This window comes from Camponotus vicinus, unplaced genomic scaffold (genome assembly GCF_025532165.1).
Source record: "Camponotus vicinus isolate PSW18456_S1 unplaced genomic scaffold, iyCamVici1.0 SCAF_13, whole genome shotgun sequence".
In the NCBI taxonomy this organism is placed as follows: domain Eukaryota; kingdom Metazoa; phylum Arthropoda; class Insecta; order Hymenoptera; family Formicidae; genus Camponotus; species Camponotus vicinus.
The window spans coordinates 1216572-1233732 of record NW_028141949.1 but is presented as its reverse complement, the minus strand read 5'-3'; the positions used below and the strand labels follow the sequence as shown (position 1 = coordinate 1233732).

The following is a 17161-nucleotide window of genomic DNA, read 5'->3' as shown; positions in this document are numbered from 1 at the left end:
GCGATTTACATCTCGCGATTACGTCACGTTAATCGCTTCTTATCTCGATCATCAAGCGAGAATTTTGATTTAATCTTCACATCGGAAGACCTCAATGCGCGCTCCATCTAATGATTGGCGCGAGATATCGCTGGATATTCATAGAATAACTCGCATAAAAGTGCGAAATATACGCGAATCGATACGCATGGAGACTGCGCAAACTGGCCACGAATTGATTTAACTCGCGGGTTTACTCGCCGTGAAAGTTCGAACAAGCCAGCCGAGAAAATATCAAGCAAGTCCGCGAACGTATACGAGGTCTACCGCGTCGTAAACGCCAGAGCGAAGATACACGTGTTGGAGGGCGAGAGGAGGAGAGAGAAAGAAACCGGGCGGGTGGTTGAACCGATCGTATATCAAGCGTAATAGAGAATCGCTCTGGTAATATACCGGAATAATTCCAGGAAATCCTAGACAGTCCGTTATACTATAATTACAAGAGAGTGCGAGAGTAAGCTCTCGTATCTCGTCGTTGATGATAACGCGCCAAGAATTTGCCGGGCGATCGCGGCGCGAAAAAAATAAAAAGTTTGTACGAATCATACACGATGACCATCGCATTCACGCGGGCTTGTTGTCTGCGCGATTACACATATGTAAATGAAGACAAATAAATGATTATCTCGTCGGAAAGAGACGAGCTCTCTTACCGTATACTTTAATAAAATAAATCATGCACACACGCGCGTTTCTCACATAAATGAAATATAATTACCGCTAATCATATAACATTTCGCGTTACATCTGTACTAAATCGAGTGAGTAATAATGCCCAAATTGTCCAGATGCCAGCGCGTATAACGATATAATTCGACCGTGCTTATCGCAAATTTATCTTACGCATATTTTATTTGCGACTTGTAAGATTATTTTGTAACTGTACATCTTAACGATTAAGTTTCTTTGCGACTTTCCTGTCATTAACGCTCAATTTTCCTGGAGGAAAACTATTATTTTCTTATTATGTCACGCTACAAGTAATATATTAAATAGCATTAAAGAAGCAAGATGGAAATATTTCCGTTCCACGCGTTGATGTCTCTCGTATAATCAAAGGGACATTGAAGTTAAAAGCCTTCGATCCCGGAAGAACAATACGGAATTTCTCACGAGCGCTTCCGCGACAAGAAGAGGCGAGAGAAAGAAAAAGACGAGGGGAGACGAAAAGGGCGGTATCTACCCGAGCATCGCATCGGAACGCGATCTGTCGAGTTATCGGTCTTATCGATCGGCCAGCGTAACGACGAATTTCCGTCGAAGCGAGAGAAGAGCGAGCGGGTAGATTAAGGTGAGCGCGCGCGGGGAAGGGTAGGGCAGAATGGAAAAGATGATTGGTCGGGAGTGAGAAGAGAGGCGCGGATCCTATCGGAAAGTAATTACCGGGCCGGTCGTGCGGTCGTAATTAATCAAATTCCGCGTAGAGATGACGCGACGAAAACGAATCGGGCCCCAGGGGAATCCATTAGTGAAACACGCGTGTCTCGCGTGTATTATCTTCGAAGGGCCGGCGCGCACACGGAAGAGCGCGCGCGCGTGTTTACACGCACACACGCACACGCACGTGGCACACATGCAAACACACGACCCGCACTCTCGGTACCCTCGCACTCGCGAGGCGTTAGCTCCTACTTGACGCGCACGATCCTTCGATCTTGCACCTTATTCGACTAATTGTGCGAGACTCTCTCTTTCTCCGTCTCTCCCCCTTTCTCGTCCGGGAGAACCGTGACGGATCGACGGGTCAATCGAGGTCGTCACTCGGCGCATCTCGCCGCGCTTCTTCTTGCCGCTTATCTCCGATTACACCGACGAGCGGAGCCATCGGTTTTCCGCGCGCGAGAGATGGGAGCGCGGAACGGATTAAGTGTAACTCGGAAGAAGCCGATCCAGAGGAGACTGGGTTAACTGACCCTGAGCTGGCGATTCGCGCCGTCCCTTACTGGATTATGGTGCTATAATACGCAAGATAACCGCAACGTGTCCCGCCGACTCGGACCTATCGGCCACTTGACGGATGTTTAACCCTTTTCCACGATAAATCTTTGCGGACGGAGAAATCTCTCGGGTTTATTTTCCTTCCGCATCTATATCTCCACTATCTATGTTTTAAGTATCCTATCTGATAGGATACGTATAACTTGGCAAACGCGGAAGGATTAATCCGTGATAATAGAATAGCGACGTGCATAAAACGTATCACGTAAGCGTGAAATTTCTCTTCCTATCGTTTATCGTTTCTTACTTCGATCGCGAAAATGATTACAATTCGTAACAGCAACGATTTTGTCGATACGCTAACCTCGATACGCAGTTCTTTGTTTTAGCTTGGCGATGTAATGGTAAAATAATGAAACACTTTATTGTACCGAGAATAAACGCGACTTTGTAATAAGATACTCGATAACGCTTTTTGTCCAACAGTATCATTATTCACGGTAGATACGGTCCTTCTTATTGCTTATCGTCGGTTACATTACAAGACAGACGGTGCGATCGTGTAATGCGAAACGGCTTTAAGGATAATTTCACGACACATAGCACGAATACTTCTCTATTAACGTCAAGTGCAATCCTTAATGTATAACGCAAATGGAGGCAATCTGTCGACGCAAGCGTCGTCTTGCCTCTCGACCATATATAAGTCGTAAAATAAAATTTCCCTAATAACAGCCGGTTTCTTGTAATATTGACGATAAGCAAGGTCGTAACATTCTCGCTAACGACACAAACGAAGAAAGGGAAAAAAGGAATTAAGTATGCACTAATAGTCGAGACATACGTCTAATGATATTCGCGATTAAAATTATCAACCCCTAGTGTTAGCATTTGACACGTTACTCGGTGACTGGCGATTAGTATGCAGGCTCAAAGTGCGGCATGCATGTAAATCATGTAACGACACATTTGCATCGGAGAAATTCTCAAGCGCTTCGTTAACTGCTCCACATCCATAACTGCCTGTCCTATCGATAGGCCAATCAAGCCGCGCTCGCGCGCGATCGACCACCTACACGACTTTCCTGCAGCGTGCACCGATCGGAAAGTGCTTTTCCCTCTAAGCGTTGCAGCCTGATCGGTCGCGGGACGAGATGCGTGCGGCGGAATGCGCCCCAGAGCTCGATCGTGCACCGGAGAAAACGCTCGAGACGTGGGATCGCCGATGATCGATCGTGAAATTAAGTGTAAAACTAAACTCGCACACGCTCACGAAATCCAATCTCGCGTGCAACCTTCGGATTCCGTCGATCGGCCAACGACCAACATATATAAAATTCCCCCTTAAACAATACAATCTAATACACAGAGAGAGGAACATTGCGAGAGAGTCATCATTGTTTTAAAATAATCGTTAGCGTTCCAATTAAATTTTTTATGGGTTCAAATGCGACCAAAGTCTTCATCGAATCACGCTAATAATGTTTAAACTTTTAATATAATTCTTAGCCGATAGGACGTTTATTTCTTTAGCGTTAACGTTTCATCAATCAATTTCGAATTTATATTTTTTTTCGGTGACAGCGATAAATGTACACTGTTTATTCTGCCGGGACGCAAGCTTTCACAGGTTGGCGAGTTTATTTTTCCACGGAATCGCGAAATAGGATGTTTTGTCGATGAAGCAAGCGCGCGATGCACGTGCAAATGAGGTCTACGCTCGGCTTAACCCGACGCTTGCACTTTCCCGGTCGCATTGGAAAGTGCGGCTCACACGCAATTTCCCGTCTCTTTTCTCTCGCGCCTTCATCTCTCGATTGCCTCGTCTACCTGCGTTATAACTCGGTACCGATCTGCCTACCAAGCGCTTTCTCTTCTCGACGCCTCGATGCATATACGCACGCACTTAAAACCTTTCTTTCGTCTCCCCTTCCCCCCAGTCTCGCTCCTCTTCTTCCTCGTTTCGTTAAACTTGGAGGAAACGCTCGGCTGTGCAGCCAGCCGCGGGCTCTTTGGCATGAAACGATCGAGAGTGACCGACTTTGATCGGAATCACGAGACATGGCCTCGATTTTAACGTTTTAACGCCTTTAGCGAAATTCGGTGCATCTGAATTTTTTAATAATCCCTCATCCCCTGAATCTTTATAACTTAATTAAGTAGTTTATTTGAGAAAATAAATATGGAAAATGAGAAATATATTGATTATATACATAGTTTTATTCTCCAGCTTTAAAGTGTGAATCGAGAGATTATTCTCTGAAAAATCATAATTTTCCAAAGAGAGATATCCTCCGGCGAAAGAGGAAAATTATCAGAGACGATCGAGCATACCGGTAAAATTACACTTTATGTGCAAAGCTGTGACAAGTGTTATCACGATAATTAAGCTTCTAAAGATGAGCGTCGTTACGATCTACGTTATCTTGGTTCATTAACGCAACGATGCGTAGCGGCAATTTTATGATATCCGGTGTTGGACATTTATGGATATTTGGAGACAATCATGCTAATATTGATAAGCTCAGGCAGAAATCTATAATGTCATTCGAATAGCGACGCGTTATTTGAACTGTCTTATTCGCATTGTCCCGATAATATTTGATAACACCGTGCTTAAAGCCACAAAAATTGATTTACACGTTTCTAATCTTTATTTTAAGAGAAAAGAATAGGTATCTTAGATTACTATCAGATAGAGAGAGAGAGAGAGAGAGAGAGAGAGAGAGAGAGAGAGAGAGAGAGAGAGAGAGTAAATAATTCTTTTTTTATTCTAGATAAACTCCTTAAGAAAGCATGTGTTGAACGAAATTTCTCTCAAAACTATAAATTCCTTATAAGTCACAATAAGTGATGTCGTTATAAAACAGCTTTATTGGGCGCGCTTGTAATCCCGATATGACAACCGCGGGAAGGGGAAGGAGGAAGAAAGATACGTACGATCGCGTAGGGATTTTTCTCGGCTTGCCTTCCACGGCTTGTAACCGGGCTCGCCCAGCTGCCAGGGATTTTACGAGCTGTTCTTCTCTTAACGTTATGCACCGTAGATTCTCGGCAACACACCTCGGTCCCGGCCTTCTCGTAGAAGTTCCCGAGCAATCACCTACTTCTTATAACGTACACACCTTCTTACCGTCTCTGCTCTTGGTCGGCCTGATCAGCCGAGGATCGGCATCGTTTGTCCGCGTCGTTGCAAGCGTCACGTGTAAAGGGAAATTTTTTGAAAGAGTATCGGCGCGGTTCACTGAAGCTGAATTTTTTTTCGCGGGATTTCGCGCGCGGAGAATAATCTTTCTCGAGAATCCCGTCAGAAATTGCAGTCTTCTCTTAGTAACATTAACCGTCAGCGCAAGATAAAACGAAAAAGATTCACATTGAAAGTCTATCTAGCTAAGCCTTGGGCTCGTTTCTTGCGTAACGCCAATGTGAGAAATTCGAAATTTACGAGCGAGAAATGCTGGCGACTTGACTTTTTCCGCGACTATTTAAATAAAATACGGCGCCCTCTGTGCATTTTGAACGCGAGGACGAACGACGAATCGTCTAATATCTCACCACCCACTATCGAGAAGAGAGAAGAGGACGTTGGGTAATCCAGGGAGACATGGGAAACCCGATAACGGATGGTTATCGCGCGTGATGCAGCTAGAAGCGCAAGAAAATGATGGTAATCAGCTACGCCGATAAGGATAATCCTGTTTTTTTTTCTCCCTCTAAACGATCGTCGCCCGTTAGGATTTATTTCCAACTGTCGAACCGGTGCAAATTGTTCGAGAGAGGCGTTTCTGCCGAGGAAAATCGCGCAATTCGTCGTCGTGTTCCACTTCATGGTAAAACGGATCGATTGTTGAAGCTATCTAATTTTGTGGCGATGCATATAATAAAAAAAAGATATTTCAGTGTCCGTACTTTGTTCAATAAATAAAAAGATTGTTTAAAACGAGATATGAAAGATATACGGTTTACAATTGCACAAAATTTATTCGTAGTGAGCTCTTCCGGTATTTGTTATTAGCGAAAACTAGGTCTGTCGACTTGGCGTATGTTTGTGCAAAGAGAAATTTAGTTAATGTACGCGCGTTTAATAAGGATGACTTTCTAATGCCCGTAATTGTGCTTCGCGCGATACCAGTCGTTATTCGATGAGAAACGGTCTGTTTTTTTTTCCATTGGAAACCTAATCTCTATTATTCCTGAAATAAGGGTGCGGAATAGTGAACGAGTGTTACGCATATCACATGCAAGAGCGACTACATTGTATATACTTTCGTACGATCCGACAGTATCTTCAATGAAAAATTAGCGTATAAATGACTGCGAAACGATAGAGCGAAAGATACGAACAAAATCGTTAAGGCTTATATCACGTTGACAATTTTTTTGAGCAATCAAATTAATGGATATAAATCGATTGATTATATGTGTGAATACATGTTATTTATTTTTATTTAATTATGATGTTTTTAACTCGCTAAAATTGGAAATTATTTTATCGCTACAACGGCAATTTTTACGAAATGTTTTCAAGTCATATTATTTTACATTTAATTTATTACATTGGACACGGCGCAAAGTTTTTGCACGCTATAAAAAAGAGTTTCCATTCGGCAATTGTTGTCCTGTCAACATGTATTAATATATAAAGAGGATTTACATAAATGCAAATTATTTTTAATACGAAACACGAAGATATAAGTCACATTTGGGCTGTCGAGAATGCCATAACGTGATAATCTCGAGATAAATAATTTCACGCGTACATATATATTTTCACTTCGAAATCCCCGGAATATATAAACGCGTTATCTTCATTATATATTCCCTATTTTAATTCGAAGCTACACGTGTTTGTGACGTGAGCGCTCGCGGGTTAACGAGCGCGTGTCACGTTTTGCAATTCGAGCGGGACGCGCGGGGGCCCCGGACAAAACCAGATTCGCATAATGTAGCGCGGTATTACGATTAGAGCCGCGTGCGTTGTAGCACACCGATTGCATAATCCGCTTGTAAATAAGCAGCCGTGCGCATACGTTGGCTCGTTCCCGAGCGAAGGAACGCGAGCGTTGTCACCTGTCGGCGGGCAATCGCGCGTTGTGAGAAAGTAGCGTGAAATATATTATAAATATCGCAATTATGACTTTTCAGAAGCAGCCTATCGAGCCCTATCCAGCACGCTGCTTCGCAACTGCAACTGCAACTGCAACGATGGCAGTGGCGACGGCGAACGGTGCACACGCGAATGCATATACATATATCTTTGCCTCGTCGTTGCGCTCGGGAATGCGGTCTATAGCGCGTAGGATCGAGAGCGGACCAACGAGAGGTAGGGAGGGACCAGAGGCGCGCGAAAGGGAGAGAGAAAAGAGATATACGAGCGAGAACGGGACGAGGGAAACGAGAAGGAGATACGAGGAGAATGGTTGAGAGGGACGGAAAGGAAGGGAAGAGAAAGAGAGAGAAAGACGGAGCGAAAGATTATAAAGGAGAGGGAAAGAAGAGAGACGGAGGGAGAAGAGACGTAGAGAGACGAAGCAGCCGAGTATGCGCGTAGGAACGAAAACGAGATGGAACGAGGGAGAGAGAGGCAAAAGAGAAGAAGAGAATCATTGGTAGGGAGGGAGCGAAGGGAGAAGGAGAGCGCGCACGGCAGTCGTAAACGGCAACAATTGCTGCGGGCGTTGCCACTCGAAAGCCCGAGTGCCTAATGCCAGATGTCAGACGGTGGTTAGAGTCATTACGGTCATCACTTCGTACCGCGATATATACCAGCGCCTAAGAAAGAGAGAGAGAGAGAGAGAGAAATAGAGATAGAAAGAGACGCATCCGCGAGAGATGCTACGGCGTCGCTCGCGCGACACCCGCGTCGCGATTTACGCACGACTCGCAATCTCGATTCCTCGACTCGATACAGTGCCCGTGAAAAGTATAGCGATGGACGATCGTTGACGTTTTCGAGAACGAATCCAAGCTGGAAGCCGGCGCGCTTCAAAGTGGAGCACGCTTGGCTGCATTTTTCCGAGTCCCTCGTTCTTTTCGAGCTTCGTTGTTAGAGACGGATAATATGGACGTATATTATGGAGACGGACAAAAGACGCCGTGGCTTAATGATCCTCCGTCACCGGTTAGGACGGATAATGGGAGACCTGCGCGAGGATGAATTGGACCAATGTTCCCGGTGTTGGACGGTGTAGGCCGCGCGCGTACGTGTGCGGGAATATACACGCGTGTACGCACGCGTTCCGTTATTCCTCTTTCCATCTCGTGCGTGAATATATGCGAGGATATATTGTTAGATTCGACGAGTGGATGGAGATTAGTACTCGTTAATAGCGCGATTCCTATATGCGAGAATGAAATATCGAAAAAATTAATTATATCGTAATCGAATAACTCGTATCAATCTGAAAGATATGATATTTTTTGCGCTATTCGTTTATTTTTATTTTTCTTCTCGTCATTGCCTTCGACGTTTATCGCTATCGGAATCAAACGCAATCGCACGTTAAGCGGAGACGAGAGCGGAGACAGTGGTTTCTCTTAGGAATCGAGCGCGAGGACTCGATTCGCGCGCGAGTCCAACTTCCAAAACCCGTTTCTACAGCGGAGCCGCCGTAGATCTGGTCTCTGTTCGCGAGATAGAAAGAGCAGCGAGCGAGCGAGATAGAGGAGGAAGAAGCGAGATCGAGAGACAGACGGAAAGAAGGAGAGAGAGAGAAACGTACGGAGGCCCCGAGAAACGAAGGACCAAAGGGGTGGAGCTGCATCGAGAGGGATGGAACGAAGGGGACGTCCGGGCCCGGGCCAGGATCCGATTCCGAGAGGGCCCGAACGAAAAATCTGTAATTATAATAATTACAGTCGAGCGCGCGCGGACAACAATTATAAATTATCATTGAACTAGGCAGCGAAACGCCAATAAAATATATATCGTACCGGGGGCAGCCATTAACATCGGGTCGTATGGCCCCCGCCGGATGCGCGCGATGTTGCGTCCGTCGGCCGATTGAAAAATACACTCGGCTTATTCCCGTGCAATTTCCATCGGCATTCGGCGTCGCACGCGGATGACAAACCAACGGGACAAAAAAGGGCCGAGCGCGCGCGCGAGACAGACGGACGAGATGCGAGAGGGAGGAGGGTGGAAGGCGAGGAGAAAGATTTCTTCTCTTCCTTTATTTTGCGTTCCTGCTTCGCGTGTCCCTTCTTCCATCGCGTCTCTCTTCCCTCCAGAAGGAATCTACGGTCCATGAATCGATGTTGTATGAATGACGAACGCTTTTGCGAAGTCGTTTCATGGATGAATATATCTCGGTCAGAAATGCAACGGTCGAGATGTGCTTTAAGCGTATGCAACGAGAAGCGCTTTTTTTTATCGCGCGCGTTTCGAGCGTAAAGAGACGCATTGACCGTGTCAGGGCGATTTAACGATCGGCGCGATACCGTCGACGATCGGCTCGCCGATTGCGGCGAATTAGTCTCTCCGGCATTATCGACTTATTACATCGGGCTTTCACTTTCAGGAACTTTCAGCGCCGAGTTTGCGTCGCGTTTACGCGCGAGAGAATGAAACGAGAAGAATTTAACGCCGCGCTATTCTCGCGTTTCTCTCGCTCCGCGGTCGCGCCGAGATCTCGATTTCTTGCGGTTCTATCCCGCGATAGCTCGATTACCGCTTCACGCCGGTGCGCGAGCTAAGAGGTGTTATGTTACTTTCGACGATTATATACGTCAAACGTAACACGATCATTCGTAATGCCAGACGACAGTCGGTACACGCGTAATCGCTTCGGCAAACGCGATATCTCAAATTTCAGAGACGCGCGACCTTCCCGCTATCTCGACTCTTCCGGGATTTGCTCCCCCTTTACTCCCGTCCCCAGTACTCCTATCCTTTATATCTCCCGCTCGTCGTTATCCCGTTCGGAACGTATACAAATGCGCGGCCGGCGTAAAGCACCATCGGTGTGTCGGGACTAACTTGTTCGCGCTCTAACACCGCTCCGGGGAAGAGCGTCTCGTCGTTGTACAGCGGCGGCGATGGCCTCGCTGAGGAAACGTCGGCGGGATTCCTCCGTCGAGCGCCACGTGGTCGATATAATACCGGAATACGGGGGGGGGCGAGACGAGACGAGAGACGGGGGAAGCAAGAGAGGCGCTGTACTCATCTCTCGGGTCGGCGACGCTACGCCCCGAGCGATTCATGTCGCCCCGTTATCCGCGTGTCCATATGCACGGCAACACTTTTGCGTACAGTATACTTTCCTCATTCAGGTCGCTCTCGCGTTCCTCTCTCTCTCTCTCTCTCTCTCCTTCCTCCTCTCGCAGGGAAAACGCGCGACCGCTCACGCGTGCAAGTGACAAGTCGCGCGCAGATTTTACTTCGTTTTCGAATCGCGTACTTGTTTCTTCGGAGCAAAAAGACTGATGATCGATAACGCGCGCTTGTTGGGTAACCGCGGTATTAATTGAAACACGCCGAAGAAAACCTCTCGCGAGTACCAATTACAGCTTTCCCGTAACGTACGTGTCTGACAGCTCACCGACTGGCTTACGGGGTGATGCGTTTGTGCCCTTTCGCCCGCTTGGCCGCGTGGAAGGTAACCTTTAATGTGAATCTTAGCAACTTTACGCAAAACGGCGTCGCTTATGCAAGGGTTAAACGCAAGGTATCCATCGTCACTCCATCTCTTTCGAGTTGAGAGACGCGACATTTAAGATATTAATTATATACAGGTTGGCGAAAGCTCGGGTAAACGTCTCGCAATCGATTGCGATGACGTATCAATTAGAGATTGCCGTATACGTAGGTGCGGTGACGGATTTCCTTCGATTGCGAATGACGGCAAAGATTAGCCGATTCTCCAAGTATACGTCAATTAAGTCTCGATTTCTCGCATCGTGAGCATTCGCGAACACGGCTCGTAACTTCTGTATAATCGATTTGCGCGCGCAAACGACGATGATTTAACAAATTGAGATAGAGGAATCAACCTCTGAGATCGAGTTTTCTCTGAATATAAATATCAATTATACGTAGGAAGAAAGAAAGAGCGAAAGAGAGAAAGACCACCGACGGTACCACGCTTGTTAAGAGAGATGACAGCGTTACGTCGCCCGACGTTTACACCCGCGAACGCGAACGTTCAGACAAGTGTGGAAAATATTCCGCACGTCATATAGATATCAAGAGGCATGACAAGCAATTCACAAAATTGCAACAGCCCGCGGACCTATTCCGCAACTTTTTGCGTTACAGCCCGGCTAACGAAACAATCGCCGTTAGCGTTCCTACATACATACATGTATATACATTTCTATGTACATTTTACTCGCGATTGTTTCATTAGCCGAGCGGAAAGTGTGAGAAAGAGTGATATGTAAATATGACGCGAGACTTTAAGAGCGCGATATTAAAACACAATTGTATCGCGCCGCGGCATGTGAAAAGCATAACGTAAACGAACCGTTGACTCGGCGTGCGAAGCGCACGCTTCTCATCGTGGACTCGCGTCACATTCACCCGTCACGCGACTCGACGCGACATTGACGTTTTGACGTATCGACGAGGGATCTCCGCTTTCTCACCTTTCCGCGCGGCGCAATCAACGCTTCGTTACGAGGCGAGGAGAAACTGATTTTCGCACGATTTCCTACCTTGAGAAAGCAGCGTCCAACGGGCATGTCCTCGGGCACGGTAGCGTTGTAGAGCGGCTTCTCGAAGATGGGCTCGTTGTCGTTGTAATCGTGCACTGTCACGCGGACGGTCGCGCTGCTGCTCAGAGGCGGCCGTCCGGAGTCGGTCGCGATCACCACGAGGATCGGCGCCGGGTCGACCTCGCATTCCACGTGCGTCACCGTGCTGATGAGTCCGGTGATCTCGTCGATCGCGAACCACGACGTCGTGTTGAGCAGGGAGTAACGTACGGCCGAGTTGGTACCCTCGTCGAGATCGGTCGCGGTCACTCGCAGCACCGACGTGCCGGGCTCGGACGCCTCCAGGAGATGGGCGTCGTACCTCTCCCGCGCGAACCTGGGCGCGTTGTCGTTGACGTCGGTGACGAGCAGCCGGAAGGTGCGGACGGCGCGCAACGGTGGCGTGCCGGCGTCGGTCGCCTCCACCGACAGATCGTAGACGGGCTTCTCCTCGCGATCCAGTGGGCGTTCGACCACCACCAGATAGATGATGTTGTCTCGCGTGGCGAGACCGAAGTGACCCTCGCCACCGGTGAGCGTAACCGTCGCGTTCGAGTATTCCGTTCTGGAGTCGGGATCGCTGACGGATATCCGGGCGACGAATTCGCCGGGTTGCGCGCTCTCGCTGATCTTGGGGGTCGCGTCGTCCGACAGGAAGATGACGGTGATGGCCGGCTGATTGTCATTGACGTCGGTCACGCACACGGATAGGAAGGCGCTAGCTTCCAGCGGTTGGGCGCCGCGATCCCGGGCGACGATCACCAGCTCGTGCCGGTCCTTGGACTCAAAGTCAAGGGCCTTGTTGACGTAGACCATGCCGGTCTCCGAGTCGATGCGAAACATCTCCTCGCGGTCGGACTGCCGGCGATTGATGGAGTACTCGATGCGGCCGTTGTCGTCGGCGTCGGCGTCGGTCGCGTTCACCGCCAGCACCGGCGTGCCGACAGTCGCGTTCTCCGGCACGCACGCGACATAGCGCGTCTGATTGAAGATGGGCGGATTGTCGTTGACGTCCTGCACCGTCACGTTCACGTGCAGGCTCGACCGGAGCGGCGGCGTCCCCCCGTCGAGCGCCTCGATCACCAAGTGATAACGCGAGCGCGCCTCCCGGTCCAGCGAGCCGGAATTCTGCAGGTCCACGTAGAGGACGTCGTCGCGGCCGTGATGCTGCGACAGCCGGAAGACGTTGCCGTGATTGCCGGCGACGATCTCGTAGCGCTGCGTCGAGTACTGCTCGAGATCGGGATCCTTGGCCGGTGGCAGCGCCCGTTTGACGTCGCGCGGCGAGTTCTCCGGAAACTCCACGTCCACGTGGTCCACGGGGAAGGTTGGCGCGTTGTCGTTCTCGTCGAGGACTTTCACGACGATCTGCACGTTCTGCTGCAACGCTAGAAGGGTATACGACGGACGGGTCTCGCGGTCCAACTGTACCTTGGTCCTTATCTCGCCCGTCGCCTGATTTACGGTCAGATCGGACTCCACCGACGTACCCTCCACCGACACTATCAAGTATGGCGGATTGTCGGCGTCGATATAGCCCACCCTGGTCCCCGGCGGCGCATTCTCGGAGACCTCCAGGCACGTTACTTTTTCGCACGTGATGGTTAGCGCGCCCGGGGCGAGGCTCGCTCCCAGGACGAGGAACAGTAGCAGATGCCGCATCCTGGGGGTCTCCAACACCGCGCCACGGCCGTCCTCCTCCTCCTCCTCTCCCGTCTTCGTGATATTATCTCGATCTTTCCATTCCTACGCGACCGCTAGTCTCGCGAGACGCCGAGCGCGCGGTGATGAACGAGAAAACGTATCGCTTGTCGCGTCTCCCGACGACGCAAAGTCCTTTCGACGTCCTTCTTCTTCCCGCCACGAAATTCCTCTCTCGTTCGCGACAACGAAATTCACGGTGATTATCGCGGCGCTTTCCTTTCGTTCCCGACACCTTTATTATCACCCAACATATTTAGCACCAGCACCAATCAACCACGAAATCACTGCTTTTATCCTCGGTTTCTCTCGGCTGTAGTATCACTTACACCGACGCGGAATATTATCTCTTTTTCTCGCGGAAAAACGTAGCTTCGCGTTTAGAAAACCGGCAGGATTGTCTCACTGCGCCGTCGACCTGTCGTGGCCGCACGAGCCGTTTCCTGGTGCAAACTGCGACATCCCAGCGTCGCGAAGATACCTTCGCTCGAATGAACGCGGTCGGACGTCGTCTCTCTATCCTTTGAAATTTTCTCTTCTTCTCTCCCCTTTTTACCTTTCGCTCTCTCGGCTGATTCTAGGGTTCCTCTTCCTTCTTATTTTTCTCCGCCAACTGTAAACATGTCACAAATACCCTCGCTGTCACCGGGAATATCTCGATCGCGAAATATGGCACATTCCTCGCGTTAGATCCACGACCCGATAATAGGACCGATCAGCACGACCGGTCGTGAACCCGGCGCGATCGTCTCGCGTCATACATGGTGTCCCGTCGGACACCTCGAACGTTTGTCCTTGGGACACACGATTCCGTTCGTCAGCGTGATCCTGCTCCCGTCGATCACGACGCGCCTAATTCGTTCCACGACGTCCCGGGCCGGTTGCTGCCGTTGTCATTCTCCCTACCTCGCGTAAGACACCCGCTTCTTCCGTATCTTCTCGAGGACCGTCGATCAAATCTCGGGCGGAGTTAATGACCAGGCGAAAGGTCGGAATAATCGGAATCGAGACTGATGCGAACGGATGAAAACGACAATTCGTATGTACCGAACGTACTTCGAACTGTCAGTGTACACTCGCGATGCACCCTGATGGGATAAATAACGCGCTTCCACTCGACCTTGCGTTCGCGAAACGCGCGCAAAGATACACGGTTCACTGAGATGCTCGCGAATCGCGATTCTCTTCGAGGTCTACGAGTATCTTGTCCGTCTCTCTTCTCCGTTCGCGAGTCGATATCGACGATAGGCTGATTGCGAGACTTCTCGATCGGAACACTTTTGGTACCGCGCGCTGAAGACTCTCGCGCACGTCGTTTTCGACGAACGATGGACGGAGGAAATCGGTCCTACGCTCACGTGTGCTCGACGATCCGTATGCGCGAGCTCAACGACCGGAGGCTAAACTAGTAAAGTCCCCTTGAGAGAAGCACGGCACGAGGTGTTGTCGCGTACTCGAGCCCAACATCCGTTCCGCGCGGCTTCGAGGTTAGGCATGCACTGACATGGCGGCACCTGCGATGCCTACCTTTCCCCTGACTCGACGGGCCCGCGCGGTCGGGGAGGGGGGGGTTCGCGAACCAACCGGCGGCCATCTTGGAGAGGGGAGCAGCGATGCCGCTCGCAACCGGGACCGGGCCCCGGCATTCAACGCGCTCCTCGGCAGCGAGCAGCTAGACCATACCAAACTCTCTTACCTGCCTTGCCTGCCTGCCTGCTCGCATGCCGACTCGCTCGCACTCCCTTTCCCCTCGCATCCTTTTCCTTCTCTCCTGCGTCTTCTCTCTCCGCCGTCCTATCTACCTACCTACCTACCTACCTGAGCGCTCGGTATGCGAGGAACCGACTTACCGTCGGCGCTCATTCCGCGCCCGGCCCTACGTAGGGCCTCCTGTACGTGTCTCCTGTGCCAAAGGTCCTGGAATTTCGTGACGCGACAAGAAAAACGGCTACGAGAACGTGCCGTCTCCTAGAAACGCGCGTTACACGAAAATAGGCTCTTCGAGAAGGATTCTCGGAGCAAAAGGACCTGTCAATATCATGTACGAATTGTTTAATGACTAATGACAGGTTCTGGAATTTTTGCAACGTGACCAGAAAAATATCGGAGCGACTCTGGGCGACATATCCCACGAATCGCCCAATGATTTAAGATCGAATAAGACAAATCGCCAAGATTCTGGAATTTCGTGACCTGACGAGGGAGAATGTGCCATCTTTCGTTGTTAGATACGCAAATCGGGATTACGAAAAGACGAAACGCCTCCTGGATATGACATACAAATCATTTAATGTCTACAACCGTGTAGTGTAGAACATTTGCAATCACATGTGTTGGAGAAATCTGAAATTAAATCAAATAAATTCCAAATTTTTTCAGATATTACGCGGATGTTTTCGTGATAATTCAAATTTCGGATCAATTTATGCCAAATTTTTGTCATAAATTTACATCTTTACGATATTCTGTACGACGTTTATATATACCTTGCATTATAATAGATTAAAAATTGCTAAATATATTTTCAGCGGCATATTAATTTTATTCTGTATTACGGAACCAAAACCCTCCGATATTAGTTGTATAAATGAAATATGATCAAGTTTTCAAACTCGCCCATCAAACCGCGAATATATAAAATGTATGCATATATATAAATGAGCAAAATAATATTTATACTGTAGAGACACAATTTTTCTACAAATGATATTTTTACAGATAACAATGTACTGTGTTTGTATTCCATATCGTTTTTGATTCGCAATCATAATTTTACAAAAAAATATCAGTATACCGGTCAAATATAAAATTCAAGGTATCGTTAATATTAGACTATCGTTACTTCCCCGATCGCGGAGAATCTCGTCGACATAATTGCCGAGCATGACGATATAAAGTAAACGAATATTTACAGCGACAATTAGACGAGGTAATAAACACCGATCATCACGAATCGAAATTATTACAACGATTCGCTAAACACGTTCCATTACGAAGCCGTCGAGGATCGCGAGGAAGCGCGAGCTACTGTACGGTTTATTATTTCCTAAATTCCTAAATTTATCGATAATTGATAGATGGCCGAAATTATGCGCAAAATTAGCCAGGAACGAAAGAAAGGTCGATCGGTCTTCCGACGGTTCTGACGGCGACGGCGACGACGGCGACGATGACGGCGGCAGCCGGTCGGTCGCCGGCAGAGACGCGACGCGTACCGGGGGTCGAAGACCCCTGGTCTCTCTCTCTCTCCCTTCTCCCTCTCTCTTTCTCGTCTCTCTACCTGACTCTACGAGTAGGCAGATAAATCCGCCGCCTACTACTACTCGCCGCGGCGGACAATACGCTCGGGACGGTGCATCATCGTTCGTATTGTTTGCTCGGTCAACCGCTCGGCTTTTCTTGCAGGTGCTGGAAGCGGAGCGAGCGCGCGCACACATCACGTAACATGACGACGCGCATATAATACCGCGGTGACACGCGAATATTTCCCGGAAATTAAGTCACTTGTGCGCGGAAGTCTTCCTGCGTCTCTCCACTTTCCGCGTGGATTTCGCGCGTAGAAATAATGCGCGATTAGCGCGCGTTTTTAATTCCGCGAAGATGACTCGAATTGCCAGTGGTTAGTTTTAATAACGTGGGAATACGCGGATCGGGTTTCAAATTGTTTGCCAATTTCGCTCCGCGGACAGATCCGAGGAGAGAGCTCCAGGAGGAGAGAACTCCTTCTCGGTAAGTCGTCAACGCGCCTATATGTCCGGGGTAGTAGCTCGACATCGACAGACGGTCGGCA

At 48.9% G+C, this 17161-nt stretch overlaps 1 protein-coding gene across 2 annotated transcripts in view; it reads right to left on the bottom strand.

Moving 5' to 3' along the window:
• Ds (dachsous cadherin-related 1) overlaps positions 1 to 17161 on the bottom strand; it is a 299205-nt gene that overhangs the window by 277540 nt on the left and 4504 nt on the right. Inside the window, exon 3 of one of the 2 annotated variants that reach the window (XM_083086173.1) lies at positions 11632 to 13984. In XM_083086173.1, the coding sequence (XP_082942299.1) occupies positions 11632 to 13332 (1701 nt within the window). In that variant the 5' untranslated portion in view covers positions 13333 to 13984. Of the gene's footprint in view, positions 1 to 11631; positions 14875 to 17161 lie in introns of those variants that run through there. The other variant, XM_083086174.1, reaches the window with a different exon arrangement.